Source organism: Microcaecilia unicolor, chromosome 3, assembly GCF_901765095.1.
Source record: "Microcaecilia unicolor chromosome 3, aMicUni1.1, whole genome shotgun sequence".
NCBI lineage: Eukaryota > Metazoa > Chordata > Amphibia > Gymnophiona > Siphonopidae > Microcaecilia > Microcaecilia unicolor.
In genome coordinates, this window is record NC_044033.1 from 344,122,035 (window position 1) to 344,142,754 (window position 20,720).

At 44.4% G+C, this 20,720-nt stretch overlaps 1 protein-coding gene across 1 annotated transcript in view; it reads left to right on the top strand.

Annotated features, from left to right (window-relative positions):
- RGS17 (regulator of G protein signaling 17) overlaps positions 1-20,720 on the top strand; it is a 153,811-nt gene that overhangs the window by 116,388 nt on the left and 16,703 nt on the right. Inside the window, exon 4 of the mRNA XM_030195505.1 lies at positions 11,300-11,534. Coding sequence (XP_030051365.1) covers positions 11,300-11,534 — 235 coding nt within the window. The remainder of the gene's footprint in view (positions 1-11,299; positions 11,535-20,720) is intronic.

The following is a 20,720-nucleotide window of genomic DNA, read 5'->3' on the forward strand; positions in this document are numbered from 1 at the left end:
TAACACTTAATCAGCAATCCACAGATATTCAGCGGGGGATAACTAGTTAGCAACTACCAGATAGCAGTTATATTACCCAATATAACTGGCTATCCACCGATTTTTTTTTTTTTTTTTTAAATCATTTATTTATAATTTTTCATTTTACAAGGGTCACTTGCAAACAGTAATACAGAGATGACTGCACATTAATACAAGATAAGAAGAAAACAATCCCAACTAGATATATGGATTATATACAATCTTTCTCTTTCTTAGACCACAAAGTGAAGAAAAATAGGGAGAGTGAAATAAGACAAGGAGATCAATTAAACAGTAAACAGAAAAAAGAAAACATGGTATTAACCTGATTATCCACAGATATTACTCATCTAATTCATTATTCCACATTGATCATCTGGTTGGCTTCTTCAAGACCAAATACGGTGTATAGTCAATTCATTTCAATGAGAACATACTTATTGTCCAGATTTTAGTTAGAAATAATACATCTGATTACATTCTCTCTCTTTTAAAAACCAGAAATTATTTAACAACTAGTAAAAATGGCCCGTTTCTGGCGCCGATGAAACAGGCGCTAGCGGGCACGGGACTCCCTTCCCCTCCCCTTCCGGTACCTGTTCCGTCGGCCCAGGAAAGAAAGAGCCCCCTATTTCCTCTCGTAGCGGTGGCTTCCTTGCTGCATGGTGTGGGAGTCCGGCTCTCGGCATTTCAAAATGGCCGCCGAGAGTTGAAGTCTCGCGAGGCAGCTTGAACTCTCGGTGGCCATTTTGAAACGCCAAGAGCCGGTCTCCCACACCATGCAGCAAGGAAGCCACTGCTACGGGAGGAAAGAGGGGGCTCTTTCTTTCCTGGGCCGACGGAACAGGTACCTCTAAACCACCATGGAGACACGCATAAGGGGAGGGGAAGTGACAGGGAGGGAGGGAGGGAGGTTGGTGAGGTTAAGCGTGTGCTACCATGGGCGGGGCTATGTGGCGAAAGGGGCGGGGTTCATGTGCACGTCAGCGGCGGCTAGGATTTGTTGGAAGGGGAGGAGTAGTTTCCCTATTGCTCCCCGTGCGTAAATTTGTTTTCGTATTCCGCCCTCGACGTCATCACGTGTGGCGCGAGGGCGGGGCATGAAGATGTTGTGGTGGCTTCACCACCATGAAACCACGAACCGGTGTGTGAGTGACTTCAGTGACGTCAGTGTCCTCAGAACGTTGAGGCTGCGTTTTATTATAGTAGATACATATACTTAAGTCTCTAATTCAAATCCCACTGGTAAAGCAATCCCAGTTTTCACAGGCTTCACTCCTTTCGAAGTAATAATTAAGGAAATATTTCTGACGAAAACTTTAGGAGTCATACCTGGAACAATGGGAAAAACAATAATATCGACATTAATCATCCACAATAACATCCACCTTATCATTCAAAGTTTCTGGTCCATTATCAATTTCAAGATCATAACCGGGTTTTGCAGCCAAATGAAAACCTGGTATATCTTTGGTCAGTTTAAAGATAACCAGCTAAGTCTGAATATTGACTTAGCTAGTTATCTTTAAACTGGCCAAAAATAAACCGTATATTCAATGCCGGTCACCAGAAAAGGCCCAGCATTGAATATCCAGGCTTAGCGACTACCATGGGAGTTAGCCGGTTTAACTCTTGTGGTCTGAATATCCGCCCCATAATAAATAAGGGGCTCGGGTCCAATCTCTAGAGGTTGCTTTGATAAGGAGACAGGGTCTGCACTTGAAGATACTCCCTTAAGATGGGCTGGGGGTTTGTATCAAGGAGGAAATTGCCTTGAAGGGGAGGTCCAAGGTTACATTGCCTATTGTCACTAGCTCTAGAATAGGCTGAAGAAACTTAGGCTTGTCCAGCTAACTTTGTAAGCTAGTCACACAGATATGCACGGATCCTTTTTCCCCACCCTCCAGATAACTTTCTCACTAAGCAGTTTTTTTGAATGTGGATCTCTTAGTGAGCATATTCATTTGATTGTATTCATATATCTTCCAAATTTAAAAATAATATGCTGCAAATATGCAAATACATTTGAACAGAAGCATTTATATGACTCAACAGGTCCGAAGATGTGTTTAAACTGTTGCGTAAATGTGTGTAAATGTTACAAAGTGCCCATTACGGATTTTTTTATTATTATTTCTCATGTTCAAATTTAAAAAGTACTGTGAATAATTTCAGTAAGAGTGTAATTTTATCCAAGCATTTTCTGAAATGTAACACCTACTTTTATGCAATTTGATGCAGGCATGGTTTGAGCAGAGCAGATATAGAGTGATATATAAATACTTTATAAAATGCATTCATATATGCATATACCATCCATCTGCCTCATTGTAGCTGTAAATGTGTGCAAGAGAATTTGTGACCATTTCTGGAAAAAGGTGACTAAAGTATAATCCAAAATTTTGAGACTGGCCAATTTTTCATGTCATGGATCCATAAGCAATCTGTAAAAGTTACATATTTGAATTTCTGTTGTTTTTTTTTTGTGGGGGGGGGGGGGGGGGTTTCACATAAACATATGATGTTTGAACCATTGTATTACAAATTGTTTGCTCTAACAGAATTCATTAAAACCTCATTTTTTGTTTTTGGAGGTTTTAGTCTTTTCCCAGAGATGGTCACATTTGTGCTCTATGGGGAGGTTATTTTAGGATCCTATTTTATAAAGGCAAATGGGTGTCTAGGTTGCCTTTATTAAAAAGACAAGAAATAAGTGTATTTACATAGGCACTTTGTTATACAATTTATCCCTAATGGTGAAACAGGAGAAAATATTTTTTTTCACTCAACTGGCCACTGTTAGAATCACAATACTGGGCTAGAGGGACCTAAGAACATAGGACTTGCTGTACTGGGTCAAAAGAACATAAGCATTGCCATACAGGGACAGACCAAAGGTCCATCAAGCCCAGTATCCTGTTTCCAACAGTGGCAAAATCAGGTCACAAGTACCCGTTTTGGGATCTTGTCAGGTACTTGCGACCTGGATTGGCCACTGTTGGAAACAGGATACTGGGCTTGATGGACCTTCAGTCTGTGGGAATGCATATGTTCTTATGACTCAGTACAGCAAGTCTTAGGTCCTTAGGTACTTGAAATCATTGAGAAGCTTTGCCATTTCTGTAATGTCCCTCTCATAGCAGAAGGAGAGTTTTATGGTTCCTGTGTTAACACAATTTGATTTTGTTTTTTCTTTTTGAACAGTGAGTTATAAGGCAAAAGACTTGTTGAGAAATGTGGAGTGTTTTACAGAACTGGAGGTGCAGGTTTTAAACTGAGATTCTATACAATTTTGTTTAAAATCCAGATTTATTTCACTCTCATGTAGAACAATCAATGCTATCAATTATAGTAGTAGTTTTACTAGATGGCTTGATAATGCCTGGGGGTGGAGGTTTTGTAGGTTTTAAATTGAGATTCTGTACAGTCTTATAAGGATAAATGTGATAGGTGTATATCATCTCAAATAGTTCCATCAGTAATTTAAAATATTTGAAATTTAAATTTCTCTATGTAAACAGTCCCATTCTGAACTATAACAGTAATGTACAACAAATGGCAGTAGATAAAGACTCACATGGTCCATCCAGTCTACCCAACAAGGTGGCCAGAGCCACACCACTGGTTGTCAAGTCTCCACCATAACATGATGCAGTCTTGGTTACAACCATGTATCAACCCCAGTGGCGTACCTAGGGTAGTTGACACCCGGGGCCGGTCATTTTTTAACACCCCACCCCCCAAAAAAAATCCAGTACTAGGCATGCCGAGAATACAAAACACTCAGGACCTTTAGAGCAATTCTACCATACCATAAGCAGTCATTTCTACGAGTCACACAAGGAAAAGGAAAGCATCTTAAGCACTACAGTGAGCACTAGAACATCAATTCACCTATTGTAAAACGAAACCAGACAAAATAGTACAGATCGTCGATCCTGTACAGTCAATGCCAACTGAAAGCCATGTCTTTTTCACAAACACAGATACACCCTAATCCACTATTGAATAAGTAATCATAAACTTTCTATTTAGACAAAAATTAAACTGAACCCCCGATGCCAGACTCTGCATACAATGCAACACCACAGAAACAGAAAATGTCTCCTAGTACTGTGCAAAATATAAAGACAGCAGATGTAAATTTGAAAAAACTAACAAATACCAATCACCACTTTACAAATTAACAAATAGAAATAAAACAAATATAGAAAGTAAAATAATACCATTTTATTGGACTAATACATTTAGCTTTCAGAGGCCAAAACCTCCGTCCTTGGGTCAGTACAGTATAGTGCTGTTACAGTATCCTATCCTGACCTGAGGAAGGGGGTTTTGTTCTCCGAAAGTTAGTCAAAATGTATTAAAATTAGTCCAATAAAAAGATTACCTTGTTTACATGTTCTATTATAAACATTTATTAACACAGCTACAATACTACTTTATCCTAAAGCAAAAAACAAAAATATATATTTTATTTACAGTTTGTTTTCTCTGGTTTCTGCTTTCCTCATCTTCTTTTCACCATTTTCCTTCCATCCAGCATCTGTCTTCGTTCTCTGCCATCCAGTGTCAGCCCTCTCTGCTGTCCCCTCCATCCAATGTCTGCCCTCTCACCCAGCTCCTTCCATCCACATCTGCCCTCTATCTCTGCCCCTTCCATTCACTGTCTGCCCTTTCCCTTCCATCCACTCCACTGTCTGCCCTTTCTCTCTGCCCCTTCAATCCACCATTTGCCCCCCTTCCATCTAGGATCTGCCCCCTCTCTAACTGCCCCTTTTTTCAGCCCCCAGTTCCAGTCCCCTTCTCCTGTCTGTGACCCCCACCCCAGTCCTCTTCTCCCCTCTGAACACCCCCACCCCAGTCCCCTTCTCCCCTCCCCTTCTCCTGCCTGTGACCACCACCCCAGTCCTCTTCTCCCCTCTGAACACCCCCACCCCAGTCCCCTTCTCCCCTCCCCTTTTCCCCTCTGAACACCCCCACCCCAGTCCCCTTCTCCCCTCCCCTTTTCCCCTCTGAACACCCCCACCCCAGTCCCCTTCTCCCCTCCCCTTCTCCTGTCTGTGACCACCACCCCAGTCATCTTCTCCCCTCTGAACACCCCCACCCCAGTCCCCTTCTCCCCTCCCCTTCCTTCTCCCGTCTGAGATCCCCGTCTCCCATCTGAGATCCCCAACCCAGTCCCCTTCTCCCCTCCCTTTCCCTTCTCCCGTCTGAGATCCCCACTCCAGTCCCCTTCTCCCCTCCCCTTTTCCCCTCTCCCGTCTGAGATCCCCACTCCAGTCCCTTTCGCCCCTCTCCTTCCCCACCTCAGTCCCGTTCTCACTACTGTCTGAATCGGCGAAGCAGCATCGCAGGCAGCGCCTCGTCTGCCCTGCTTGTAAAAATCAAATCTCCTTCTCCTCGTCTTGACGTCGACTCAGGCCTTCCAATCAATCACTATGTCCCGCCCGCCCTCGCAGAATTTACCTTAGAGGAGGGCGGGACATAGTGATTGATTGGAAGGCCCGAGTCGACGTCAAGACGAGGAGAAGGAGATTTGATTTTTTTCACAAGCAGGGCAGGCGAGGCGCTGCCTGCGACGCTGCTTCACCGATTTTTGTTTAAAGGAGGCGGCGGGAGCGGAGCACCCCCCACCCACTGGCACCCGGGGCGGACCGCCCCCACCGCCCCCCCCCCCCCTTGATACGCCACTGATCAACCCCAAGCATTGCTGACAGTATTCAACTTACCAGTCAAGATGCTTTTCCTTCTCCCCTGAGCTGCACAGCACTCTCACTTGCAGCAGGTGGCAAAGTGATTTCAACATTGGAGTTGTTGAAGTTTCACCTGTCTTTTGTCCATTCATGGGACACAGACCATAGAAGTCTGTCTTTGGCCTTGGTTTCCCCAGTGCTGGAGTTGTCAAATCTTCACCAGTCTTTTTCCATTTGCAGGACACAGACTATAGAAGTCTATCTGGCATTGACCTTGCCAATGCTGGAGTTGCTGAATCTTCACCAGTCCTATTTATGCGGTTAGCCTAGCTGGTTAAGTGTTGACTCTGCCATCAGAATGCCTATAAAATAGCTGGTTTTGGCTTGGGCAATAACCCCCAAATTCTTTAAATGGCACTTAAAATTGTGCATGCAAATGTAGGTGCTCACCCAATTTGCACACACAATTTAATTGAATAATGAGCCAATTAGTGCCAATTGGGTGTTAATAATTGCCACAACTTGGCCTAAATTGAAATTTGTGTGCACATTTTTAGTCACATGGCTCTGAAAATGGGGTTCAGACATGGAAGGGTTATGGGCAGATTAGGGGCATTTCTAAACTTTATGTGCTTTCTTATAAAGTAAGGGGGATCCATGCCTAATTTAGATGCAAGGATTTACACAAGGGTTTACTTGGAGGCATATTTTCAAAGCACTTCGCCTCCCAAAGTTCCATAGAAACCTATGGAACTTAGCCTCCCAAAGTGCTTTGAAAATATGCCTCTTGGTGTAAATTCTCACATCTGAAGTTAGACACTAAAGCCTATTCTATAAATGGCACCTAACTTTCAGCACCATTTATAGAATAGCAATTAGCATGTTATTTTTTGGCGCTGTTTATAGAATTGTGTCTTAACTGGACATTTTCAACGGCACTATTCAATTTGCCCTGGAGAAGCGATTTAAATGGCCAAGAGCTATTTTTGGCCGTTTAAATTGCTTTAAATATCGACCACTCAGCATTTTCTGAATATTGGTGCCTAATGTTCTCATGGGAGCATTAACCCACTAATACAGAGGCTCCCAAGGAGCAGCTTGCTCTACTTAAAAGTTTTTGCTGAATGACATGACCTCCTCTCCCCACATGTCCATGAGGTATAGAAACATATAAAGTTAAAATATTAACTGAAGCCCTATTCCTTTGCTCAAAAAATTACATGGTCCTTCAGTATCCACTCCAGTATTTACTAGTTGTCCCTGGGGTTGTAGGGGGCAGGATTTCCTTTTTTTTTTTTTTTTTTTTTAAATGATGCCACATAAGCTCCTGATCTTCTGTACTACTGGCTTGAACCTTAGCTGTCATACTATAAGACTACTGCTAGGGGCTCCTGCCCTCCCCCCCCCCCCCCCCCCCCCACACCAGCACCACACACACACACTAGATCCCCAGAGGGATCTGGTGAGAGACATGGGGGAGCTTTTAAATTTTTGTACAAATGGGTGGGGTTTGGAGGTAGCAATTTAACCTTACACCCTCCTAACAGAGTGAAGTGGAGATGCCCTTCACCACTACCCCCATCACTGATTTCAGGGGTAGGAGGCCTCTTGATTTGTTTCTCAGCTGCTAAGAAATATAGCAGGCCAGTTGGGCATTGCTGTCACACATGGCTGTAGCTGGAAATGCAGACTGCTCCCAGCCACAGCAGAGCAGAAAGTATTATCATGGTATTCACTAGCCAGTAAAATACTTTTTTCTATTTTACTGTAGCAAGCACGCTAATCAGTTATCATGCAATGATGTAGCTGCACTAACCGATTAGCACTGGGCATGCCTGGTGTCCACCCCAAACACACCCCCAACACTAAAAAATAAAATGTATTATTTAGCACGTGGGAAATATGCAACAATCCAAAAACTACCGTGGGATGTCTGAGCATGCCCCTATAGAAGTGCTTTTTAGCTTGTGGTAAGTACATGTTAGTACTTGTTCTGTGGAACCCTTGTGTTCAGCTACCACATAAGATAGAAAGTCGAGCAAATTATTCTCTAAGTGAGCCACATGGGTAAGGTCAGTCAGCGTGTCATCTAAGTGCCAATATCTGCAATTGGTGTTATGCAGTGCTATGGCCAAGGTCATTATCATAGGGATGGTCAGACCATGATAGAGAATGAATGGTAATCTCCTCCACTTGACCTAAAAGCTCTGGATTCCCCCACATACTAGTGCTTGACTGAATAATATATGTAATCCTTATCCCCCAAATGGGCTTCCCTCCATAAATCTAGCAGTCGCCGTTTTGGAAAAATGGTCAAAGAAATCTCCTTGATCGTGATTGGGAGCCTAAATATTCAATAGAGTAAATGTGCTGTGATACAGTTGTATTATCAGTAGAAGGTAGCAACCTTCTTCATCAGCTAGTTTTGTCTTTACTCACCATGGCTGAGTTTAGGCCAGCAAAATTCCCATCCCTTTGGTCTTCATACTTAAGGGCCCTTTTACTAATCCGCTTGCCCAACACGTGCCAAAATGGAGTTATTGCCCGGCTACCATGTGGCTCTTACGATAATTTCATTTTTGGTGCACGTCCGAAAAAAAATTTTTTCAGACGCGTGCAGGTCATTACTGCTTGATTACCATGTGAGACTTTACCGCTAGGTCAATGGCTGGCTGTAATGTCTCAGAGCCAAAATGGATGCGTGGTAATTTTCAGTTTGCTGCACATCCATTTTTGGCAAAAATAAAAAAAGGCATTTTTTACAGGTGCACTGAAAAATGATTCTGTGCACACCCAAAACACACATCTGCGCTACCGCAGGCCATTTTTCAGCATGCCTTTGTAAAAGGGCCCCTAAACTTGTTACAGGCTAAGTGTATTTCAGCATAGCTGAAAAACAAGAGGACTCGCTCTTGCCTAGGAAGCAAATGGGTCTCTTCTATAAAAAGAGCATCAGCTTTCAGTTGTTTTGCCTATTTAAATAGCACATGATACTTGACAGGAATATTCAAATCCCTAGCATTGAGAGACATAAAGGCAATTAATATCACTCATGGAAAATTACACTATAACAATGATTCTTCCCCAAACATATGCTTTAAAAACAAAAAAACAAAGGCAAACCCTTGGTCTTGACATGAACCTCTAATGTACCCCCTCCACCCACCCATCTCCCCACCCCTTCCCATCTGATCTTTGTGAAACAGTAATGATGGTAAAGCACACTGAAAACATGGTACATCTTAGAGGGAGGAGAGCATCACAAATATAGCCTGGACAAAAATATTAAACAAAGACCAGGCATATGTTTACAAGCGTCTCCATCAAAACAGATGGTTGATCTAACAACATTCATACTAGGCCATCATTTAAAAAAATCAGTAGGTGTTAAATGTTGGTCCTTGCCAAACCAGGACCTCAGAGACAGAGATATACTAAGGAGCAGCAAAGTTCCACCTGCCACTAAAGCCAGTCAGTCACATTGGATTGGCACCTGAAAGTTATGTTTGTTTATTTCAGGCTTGACATACCGTCATTACTTCAAGCAAGATCAAAGTGGTTTACAATTTTAAAATTTTGAAAACATAATAAAACACCAATAATTAATAGGAAAGAAAATAGCGTACATTCCGAAAAATAAATCTAATTTAGGCATTAACATTAAACAATAAAATAACCTAAAAAATTAAAAATATAGATGCAAGCCTTCCGAACCTATCACAGGAGACCTTCTCAGCAATCCAATAAGACCCAAATGTTTTCAATTTCATTTTAAAATTGGTCAAAGATAATTTGTTCCAAATCTCCAGGGGGAGCCCATTCCATAATTTTGGTGACAAAATGAAAAAAGCGGACGATCTAGTAGACTCCAAATAAGCATATCTGGGTGGAGGCACAGTAAGGCGGTTAGAGTCTAAATATCGTAAATTATGAGTAGGAGTGTGAGGAATTACAACATTTGACAAGTAAGATGGTTCTCCAGCAGAAAGAACATTATGGTTTATTAAGATGATCTTATACTGGACACGAAACGTTAATGGAAGCTAATGGAGTGTAACGATAAGAGGAGTAACAGGATCAAAATGACTAGCCCTAAGAAGCATTCTAGCAGAATTATTTTGACGCGTTTGTTTGCACACCTGAGGTCTGGTGGATCAAGCACTCTGTATCCTGGGTCACCCACCTTCCACTTTGGTCAAGCCTGAAAAAGCTGTGTTGCTCTGGATTTTGCAGAGGATGAAATAACAGGCCTCTGCGAGGTAGGAGCCATGTCGGGAAATTCTTGGCAACCTCTAAAGTTCTGATCTGTAGTAATTTCCCTTCTAGATAAAAAGTGAGAGCAAAGGGATATTGCCATCTATATTTAATGCCCTTTTCAAAATGATGTCTGGTATAGGGCTTCAGCTCACTCCTCCTGCGCAACAGAGTTGCAGCCAGATCCAAATATATTTCTATAGCATAGGTATCCCATCAAAGATCCTCGACTTTCCGTGCTTCGGCTAGAATTGCTTCTTTTGTTTTGTGGTCCGCAAAATATACAACAATGTCTCATGGAAAGTTGGCCCTTGGGCACCCTAGAGCTCTGTGCACCCATTTGATTTTTATACTGTCTGGAGCAATGGGCTGCACAGGTTGTGAAAGCACCGAGCTTGCAAGGTATTGACTTATATTCCACCATTTCTGGGAGTCCCTAGATGTGCAGATTGCACCTCCTGTGATTTTCTAGGTCCTCTACCTTGTCAACAGGTAGGACCCAGAATATTTGTGTTCTTGCAGAGATGCATTAGGGATGTGATTGCCTCTTGATGCTCATTGAGGCATGTTTCAGTGTCCACCATTCTATGACCCAGTTCGGCTATTTCACCGCCGCATGTCTGCTGACAACATGATAAGCTCAGACTGAACTACCTACAAGTCTGTCTTGATTTCTTCAAGTAACTGATGAAACTCCATCATAGATTCCGCTAATGCCAAGACTGTTAGGGACCTGCTTTCCTGGAGTTGGGGTGATTCTGGGCCTAGCATTGCCTCTGTGGTTGCCATCTTGCTCAGCATGCGATGTGTGGAGGCTGCTGGTTGATAGGCAAATTCAGCCAAGCCCTTGTGCAGAGGGTGCCCACTTTCCATATCAGGCTGATCCTGGTCAGTTTTAAGGTAAGCCACCTGCATTGATGGCTAAATATTAGAGATACTCACAAAGATTATATCAGGCTATGCAAAGCTCACTGCTCAGAGGATCATTTTGGTAAATGATGTCACTTCCTCCTTGTGCATGCTAATTCTAATGCAGAGTAAATATCTTTTATTAAAACAAATGTTTGAAACAGAAAAAATGTGAAAATCATGAAGTCTAAAAACCTAAGACAAGTGTTTTTTGTCTGTGCATATCTCTACCAAATATAAGTATAATAACAGCATTTAATAATGTCTGATTGCTGCTTCAATACCAAGACAGCATGTTCATCTAATCAAGCGCTGATTAGGTAATTAACACCAGGCTAATTATGTATGAATGGTACATAGTAAACTAAATGTGTCTTTCTAGTTTGTGGATTTTTTTGTTTGTTTGTTTGTTTTTCCAGCCAAAATCCAACTGCAGATGAAATTCTTTCGTGGTCTCAGAACTTTGATAAGATGATGAAAAACCCAGCTGGAAGAAACCTCTTCAGAGAATTCCTACGAACTGAATATAGTGAAGAAAACTTACTTTTCTGGCTGGCGTGTGAAGACTTAAAGAATGAGCAGAACAAGAAAGTTATTGAAGAAAAGACTAGGCTTATTTATGAAGATTACATTTCTATACTTTCACCAAAAGAGGTAAAACTGAAAACACTGTAATGGCAGTAACTGTGGTCAGGGATGATTGGGCGCACAGACCATGTTAAGGGACTTTGGAGCATTTTTTGCAGTTAGTACTTTCCCCTGGATTCTATATAGCACGACTTAAGTTGTGTGTGCAAATTCGGTCATATACTGGATTTGCACATGAAATTATTTAATTATCAAGCCAATCAGCATTGATAACTGCCAAATAAGCTATTATTGATGCTAATTGGCCTTAATTAGCAAATTGAAAAGTCCCCCGTTAAGCTGTGGAATCTGCAAATTATACTGCAGCTTAAAAAAAAGGCCTCAAAGTTGGGTCATGTGGAAATATTTGCATGTCCAGAAAGAAAATGGTAGGTGTTCTACAAGACAGACACTGAAGGATAAACAATAAGATGTAAGCTCAGTAATGATCAGATAAAATAAATACACTTTCTACTTCATACATTTGCAGTTGGGAGAAGAGGAAGGGTTGAGAAAAGTCTGGTTGGCTAAGAGTTATGACACCTGTAGCAGAGGAGAAATTAGGGATCATGCTAGGTTATTATTAAGTGAAGGAAAAAATGTCTTATTACTTCAGTTTGACTTGTCATCGGCCTTTGATTTGGTGGATCATGCATTACTATATGAGTTGGAGGATTTAGAGGTTTCAGGTGTGGTGTTCAATTGGTTCAGAGGCTTTTTGACTAACAGGTTATATAGGGTTAAGTCACAAGGGGACCTGTCCTTCAGCTGGAGTCTCTGTAGAGTACCACAGGGTCTGCCCTCTCGCCGATTTTGTTTAATATGTTTGAGATCTCTAAGCCTTTTATTTCAGAGCCATGGGCTTCTTAATTATATCTATGTAGATGATATCTCAGTATTAATTCATACTCAATCCATTTCTAACTTGATAGTACAAAAACTAATTTTTCTATGAACTTGTTAGAAAAATGGATGCAGGATCACAAGCTAAATTATAGGCAGAGAAAACAAATTTGTTTTTGTTTCAATTTCAATCCAGAATTGAATCATTGGTCGATCACCATTGATAATGTAGCTTTTATACTTTCTCCAATTATAAGGATATTGGGAGTTTATTTAGATTGTTCCATCTCACTATGCTTTCTTCATGAGATTATTATAATGTAATTTACCTAGGTTGCACTAAGAGATCTCACAGAAGGCTTCAGATGGTGCAGAACACAACAGATTGATATTTAGTCAATAATGTTTCCCCTTATTACTTTGTTTCATTGGCTGCCCATGGAGGCTAGAGTTATTTTTAAACTAGTATGCTTTCTTTTTAAAATCCTACATGGGCAGATTCATAGTAATTTGCTTCCTCATTTCTGATTTGTATCTTCTCAAAGAACACAAAGATATGATGATAATGGTTTTTTTTAAACTTTCCTGTCAATTAAGCAGCGTCTTTATTGAGGGATGTAGTTGGGAAATTTTCTCTTTACCAATCATATCTCTCCTTCAGGAAGAAATGAAGACCTTTTTATTTAGAAATTCTGTTACATAGTTTGTTATCCATGACTAATTTGACATCCCAGGAGTATGTTCTGGTCCTCTTGACGTTTGTAACCCACTTAGAACTCGTCCTTCTCTTTTCCAAGCTGAAGAGCTCTAACCTCTTTAGCCTTTCTCCATATGGGAGCAGATCCATCCCCTTATCATTTTGATCACTCTTCTTTGAACCTTTTTTAATTCCGTTATATCTTTTCTGAGATCAGGCGACCAGAATTGAACACACGATGGAGCGATATAGAGGCATTATAATATTTTTGGTCTTATTTTGCATTCTTCTTCTAATCATTCCTAGCATCCTGTTTGCTTTATTGGCCACCACCACACACTAAGCAGAAGATTGCAGCATATTGTCTGCAATGACACCTAGGTCTTTTTCTTGAGTGCTGGCTCCTAAAGTGGACCCTAGCATCAGATAACTATGATTGTATTATTTTTCCCAATGTGCATCACTTTTCATTTGTCTACATTAAATCTCATTTGCCATTTGGATGCCCAATATTCCAGTTTCCTAAGGTCTTCCTGCAATTTTTCACAATCCGCATGCGTTATGACAACTTTGAATAGTTTTGTGTCATCTCCAAAGTTAATCACTTCACTTTGATTTCCAGATAATTTTATAAATATGCTAAATAGCACCAGTTTCTGTACAGATTCCTGCAGCACTCCACCATTCACCCTCCGCCATTCAGTAAAATGGCCATTTAATCCTACCCTCTATTTTCTGTCCAATAACCGATTCTTAATCCACAGAAGGACATTGCCTCTTATCCCATGACTCGTAAATTTACTCAGGAGTCTCTCAAAGTACTTTGTCAAAAGCTTTCTGAAAATCTAGATATACTACATCAACTGGCTCACCTTTATCGACATGTTTATTCATGCCTTCAAAGAAATGAATCAAATTGAGAGGCAAGACCTCCCTTGGCTGAATCCATGCTGACACTGTCCCATTAAACCATGTTTGTCTACATGTTCTGTAATTTTATTCTTTATAATATTTTCCACTGTTTTGCCCATCAGCGAAGTCAGGCTTATCGGTCTGTAATTTCACAGATCACTCCTGGAATCCTTTTTACAAATCGGTGTCCCATTGGCCACCCTCCAGTCTTCAGGTACTATGGACAGTTATAACAGGTTACAGATTATTAGAGATAGATCAGTAATTTCATGTTTGAGTTCTTTCAATACCCTGGGGTGCCTACTGTCCGGTCCAAGTGATTTATCACTCTTTAACTTGTCAATTTCATTCACTAATCTTCCAGCTTCACTCAGATTTCTTTCAGTTCCTCTGCATCATCACCCCTGAAAACCATTTCTGGTATAGATAGATCTCTTACATCTTCTATAAAGACCAAAGCAAAAAAATCATTCATTCTCTCCGCTATGACCTTGTCCTCCCTGAGTGCTCCTTTTGCTGCTTCCTGATCTAACAGTCCCATAGATTCCCTCACAGGCTTCGTGCTTCTGATATGCCATGTGATAACGCTGACATCTCATTCACTTTGAATGAGCTGTGTTGGCATTGCCACACTGCTTAGTAAACAAGGGGGTATGAGTTTTCATCTTTGCGGCAAGTTTTTCTTCATATTCTTTTTTTAGCTTTCTTTTTATCAGTTGTTTGCATCTGGCTTTATAAAGGCTTACCTCTTTTTCCTTACTTTTTCAGCTGCTACTTTTGAGAACCAAAGTGGCCTCTTATTTGTATTTACTTTCCTTACAGAAAGGTTTGTTGCCTTTACAATAGCTCCTTTCAGCTTTGCCTACTGCTTTCCAACAACTTTGAATAGTTCTAGATGTTCCCATCCAGACAACAATTTCTTGAGGTAATTCCCCCATCTGAACAATCCAAGTCTAGCATGTCACCCTTTTTGTGGGTTGGAAAATTGATATCTGTGTGAATCTTAGTGCTGTCATTATGTGCGGGAAGACATCTGAACTGATATATTGGGCTTTGATATCTAAACTAAAGTCGCCAATGATCCTCAGCCTAGGGAAACTATCATCTCTGTAATCAGACTGAGGAGTTCATGCTGTTAAAAGGTAGCCAGATTGCTTTCTCTTCTTCTAGTTGGATTAAAATGAATTCTGATACAATTAGATATGGGTGGTGATTCTGCACAGTTTGATTGTGTCCTGACTTAGAACTGCTACTCCTCCCAGTTCTTGGTTGATGTTAGATGTCTGAACCATGATCCATAAGTTTCAACAATGGTAATTCCTTGGTTTCATATAGCCACTTTTCAGTTTATCCCTAAAATGTCTAGATGCTGTTCACAGTTAATATCACATATGTCATTCTCAAAAACCAACGTGGAGGGGCATTTTCGAAAGGGACGTCCAAGTTGCGACTTGGACGTCCTTGCAAAACGGCAAAATCCAGGGGCGGGGAAACACGTATTTTCGAAACAAGATGGATGTCCATCTTTCATTTCGAAAATACTATCAGGGACATCCAAATCAAATCCTTAAATTTTGCTGTCCCTAGATTTGGACGTTTCTGACTTTCGGCAATTTTCGAAATCAAAGATGTCTATGTCAAAAATGACCAAATGCAAGCCATTTGGTCATGGGAGGAGCCAGCATTTGTAGTGCACTGATCCCCCTGACATGCCAGGACACCAACCGGGCACTCTAGGGGGGCAGTGGCGTTCATAAAATGCTCCCAGGTACATAGCTCCCTTACCTTGTGTGCTATGCCCCCCAAAACCCACTACCCACATCTGTACACCACTACCATAGCCCTTATGGGTGAAGGGAGGCACCTAGATGTGCATACAGTGGGTTTTGGAGGGCTCGCTGTTTTCTCCACAAATGTAACAGGTAGGGGGGGATGGGCCTGGGTCCCCCTGTCTGAAGTGCACTGCAGTACCCACTAAAACTGCTCCAGGGACCTACATGCACTATCATGGACCCGAGAATGACATCTGAGGCTGGCATGACATATTTTGAAAGATGTTTTTTGAGGGTGGGAGGGGGTTAGTGACCACTGGGGGAGTAACAGGAGGTCATCCCCGATTCTCTCTGGTGGTCTCTGGTCTTTTCAGGCACCTTTTTGTGCCTTAGTCATAAAAAAAACAGGTCCAGGTGAAAACATCCAAGTGTTCATCAGGGACATCCTTGTTTTTTTCGATTATGGGTCAAAGATGTCCAAGTGTTAGGCACACCCAAGTCCCGCCTTCGCTACGCCTCAGACACGTCCCCTTGAACTTTGGCTGTCCTTGCAACGGAGTGCAGTTGGAGACGTCCTATATCGGGTTTTGATTATACCGATTTGGACGTCCCTGGGAGAAGGACATCCATCTTCCGATTTATGTCGAAAGATGGACGTCCTCTTTCGAAAATGAGCCCAATAGTATCCAAAATCCTGGGAACTGGCACTAAAGCAATGTGCCACCAAAAATTGCAAGATGATGCCAGGTAATTTGAAAAGTGACTTTTCTCTATACATACTCTTTAGACTTTCAAGTAGTTGTAGATGTGGAAGTAAATCATAGGGAGACCCCTTCAAAGGGATATGCACTGAGACCACCTTTTGCCTTGACTGGAAAATGGCAGATTTTCTATTTTCCGCATTAATGGCCATACACTAATGTTGCAGTTAGCTCATGGACCTCTTACCGTTACCCATTTTGTAGGTGGTAATGGCTCACATACTAATCAGCGTGCAGCAGGGTGGCTGTACCAACTGATTAGCACAGACACGCTCACTCTCCAAAACAGACACGCCCCCTTGGCCAAAAATTAAAATTTATTTTATAGCACATGCACATTGGAATTTTTTTTTGTGGGATACCTCAGTGCACCCTACGATAAGCCTTTTCAAGCTGTGGTAAGCACACATTAGTGCTTACCGCAACTTGGAAAAGGAGCCCTAAACATATGCATTCATTAGTGTGTATTTGGTTTATTACGCCACCTTAAAAAAATTGATGCATATTTATCTACAAATGAATATAGATGAAGTTGATCAATGGATGTAATAAAGTACTAATGCATGTTACAATTTTTTTATTATTAAAAAAGTGTGTGAAACAAATTTTAAAAGTCTGAAAAATGAAAGAAAAGCCCAAAAGCTGAAAATGAACTAAATGTTTTTGTTGGTTAGATAGAAATTTATGATCAATGGATTAGGGCTTACAGATTGTACCAGGGGTTGGTTAGGTGCATTTGACTAGGATCTAGGATAGGACTTTCTCAGTTGCAGCAACTACATAGTGGAATAAACTGCAAATCAACATTAGTGGCTGTACTGTTTGACAATTCCATTAAGCTGTAAAGATGTGGTTCTTTTGCCAAGCATGTGAAGAGGTATAAATTGGTGGTTTGCAGTCCTGATTTTATGGTCTTATTGAAGGCTTTTATTAGGTAGAGTTGAGTTGTTGTTTTATGATTTTTAGGAATCTGTAGTGGATCATAGAGTTGGTGGAATCACTGTATACATTCTGAGGGCAAGAGGGAGGGTTGGATGGGGGTTGTAGGGGCTATTATGTAATAGGTATTCTCCGAGGACAAGCAGGCTGCTTGTTCTCACGACTGGGTTGACGTCCGCGGCAGCCCCCACCAACCGGAAGAAGCTTCGCGGGACGGTCGGCACGCAGGCCACGCCCACCGCGCATGCGCGGCCGCCTTCCCGCCCGTGCGCGACCGCTCCCGCCAGTTCCTTTTTTTCCGCGCCTGGAGAGAGTCGTGCTTTGCCGCTCTCTCTACTTCAGCCGCCGGATTCTTGCGATCGCGTATACGCGGATCGCGCTTCGTTAATTTAATTTAATTTCCTTTAGTATCTTTTCTTCTACAAAAAAAAAAAAAAAAAAAAAGACTGCGCGTGTGGAGCACGCGCTCCCCTTTTCCCTCGCTTCCAGCGGGGACGCCTCGTTGCGGCCTAGTGGCCGCTCGGTCGGCTAGTTTTTTCGTGGTGTGATTTTAGCCACCATTGCCGACTTTGACTTCGCCGACGCGATTTTTCCGTCGATGTCCTCGAAGGTCCCGAGTGGATTTAAAAAGTGTGGTCGCTGCGGCCGGCCGATCTCGCAGACCGACACCCACGCTTGGTGCCTCCAGTGCCTCGGGCCGGAGCACAATCTCAAGTCGTGCGCGCTGTGTCTCGGTCTCCGGAAACGGACTCAGGTTGCGAGGCAAGTTCTGCGGGACCGTCTTTTTGGAACTTGCGCCGGCCCCTCGACGTCGACCTCGACGGCATCGGTATCGAAGGCCGGATCTTCGGTACCGGTATCGATGCCCGAGACATCGGCACCGATGGCAGCGACCCAGGAGAACAGGTCCCGTCGGCCCGCCGGTCCGCCGGTGAGAGTGGGGTTGAGAGGCCGCGTGGGCTGTCGGCCCCGGTCACTCCCTCAGCTCGTGAGCCACGGGACCGAACCCTGTCGGACCCGGTACCTCGAGACCGAGGGGGATCGACCTCCTCCTCCTCCATGCCCTCCGGCGCCGGTGACGTGCACCGGAAAAAAGATAAGAAGCGCCGTCACCGGGAGCCCTCGGTGCACCCTGAAGGGGAGTCGACGCCGAAGCGTCATCGCAGAGAGGAGAGATCTCCGTCGGTGGTGGAGGTACCGACGCGTCGGGGTTCCGGCACCTCGGTGCCGTCTCCTGGCCCCCAGCAGCTTCTGGCACCGACACCCTTACCGGCCCCACCGCCTTTCCCGGCAGCGGGCCTGGACGAGTGCCTCAGAGCCATCCTTCCGGGGATCCTGGAAGGGCTGATGCGCCAGGCTGTGCCGGCGTCGGGGGTGCTTGCGCCCCCGGCGCCGATGACTGTGGCGCCGGCGAGCTCTAGCCCGGCGCCGGGGCTGTCGACACCGCCGCCGCTTGCGGTGCCGGTCGCGGCCGCCACGCAGGTGGAGTCCCCGTCGACGTCGATGGAGGGAGCTCCGTCCCCGCCGGCGCGGGAGTCCACCGCTCGACGACACCGAGGCCTCGGTGCCTCGACGTCGAGCCGGGCCCGGTACCGGACTCAGCTACATGAGCTAATGTCCGATACCGAGGATGAGGACTCGTGGGGGGAAGAGGAAGACCCGAGATATTTCTCCTCAGAGGAGTCTACGGGCCTTCCCTCGGACCCCACGCCGTCACCGGAGAGGAAGCTCTCACCTCCTGAGAGTCTCTCCTTTGCCTCCTTTGTGCGGGATATGTCTATAAGCATTCCCTTTCCCGTGGTCTCTGTGGAAGAGCCGAGGGCCGAGATGCTCGAGGTCCTCGACTATCCATCACCACCTAGCGAGTCCTCCACGGCACCCGCTGCACAATGTCCTGAAGGAGACGCTGCTTCGGAACTGGGTGCGACCACTAACTAACCCCACCATTCCCAAGAAAGCAGAGTCCCAGTACAGGATCCACTCTGACCCAGAGCTCATGCGGCCCCAGTTGCCCCATGACTCAGCGGTCGTGGATTCTGCTCTCAAGAGGGCACGGAGTTCGAGGGATACCGCCTCGGCGCCCCCGGGGCGGGAGTCTCGCACTCTGGACTCATTTGGGAGGAAGGCCTACCAATCCTCCATGCTCGTGACCCGCATCCAATCTTACCTGCTCTATATGAGCATCCACATGCGGACCAATGTGCAACAGCTGGCGGACCTGGTCGATAAGCTCCCGCCGGAGCAGTCCAGGCCATATCAGGAGGTGGTCAGGCAGCTGAAGGCGTGCAGAAAGTTCCTGTCCAGGGGGATTTTTGACACCTGTGACGTGGCATCTCGTGCTGCGGCCCAAGGTATAGTGATGCGCAGGCTCTCATGGCTGCGTGCCTCTGACCTGGACAACCGCACCCAGCAGAGACTGGCTGACGTCCCTTGCCGGGGGGATAATATTTTTGGCGAGAAGGTCGAGCAGATGGTTGACCAACTGCATCAGCGGGAAACCGCTCTCGACAAGCTCTCCCACCGGGCGCCTTCAGCACCCGCCCCCGCGGGCGGGCGTTTTTCCCGGGCTCGGCAGGCTGCACCCTATTCTTTTGCGAAGCGTAGGTACAACCAGCCGGCCCGAAGGCCTCGTCAGGCACAGGGACAGCCCCAGCGCGCTCGTTCCCGTCAACAGCGTGCGCCTAAGCAGCCCCCTGCGCCTCCACAGCAAAAGCCGGGGACGGGCTTTTGACTGGATCCACGGGAACATAGCCGCCCTACAAGTGTCCGTACCGGACGACCTGCCGGTCGGAGGGAGGTTAAAATTCTTTCACCAAAGGTGGCCTCTCATAACCTCCGACCAGTGGGTTCTCCAAATAGTGCGGTGCGGATACGCCCTGAATTTGACCTCCCTGCCTCCAAATTGTCCTCCGGGAGCTCAGTCTTTCAGCTCCCATCACAAGCAGGTACTTGCAGAGGAACTCTCCGCCCTTCTCAGCGCCAATGCGGTCGAGCCCGTACCACCCGGGCAGGAAGGGCAGGGATTCTATTCCAGGTACTTCCTTGTGGAAAAGAAAACAGGGGGTATGCGTCCCATCCTAGACCTGAGAGGCCTGAACAAATTCCTGGTCAAAGAAAAGTTCAGGATGCTTTCCTTGGGCACCCTTCTGCCAATGATTCAGAAAAACGATTGGCTATGTTCCCTGGATTTAAAGGACGCATACACTCACATCCCGATACTGCCAGCTCACAGACAGTATCTCAGATTCCGCCTGGGCGCACGGCACTTTCAGTATTGTGTGCTGCCATT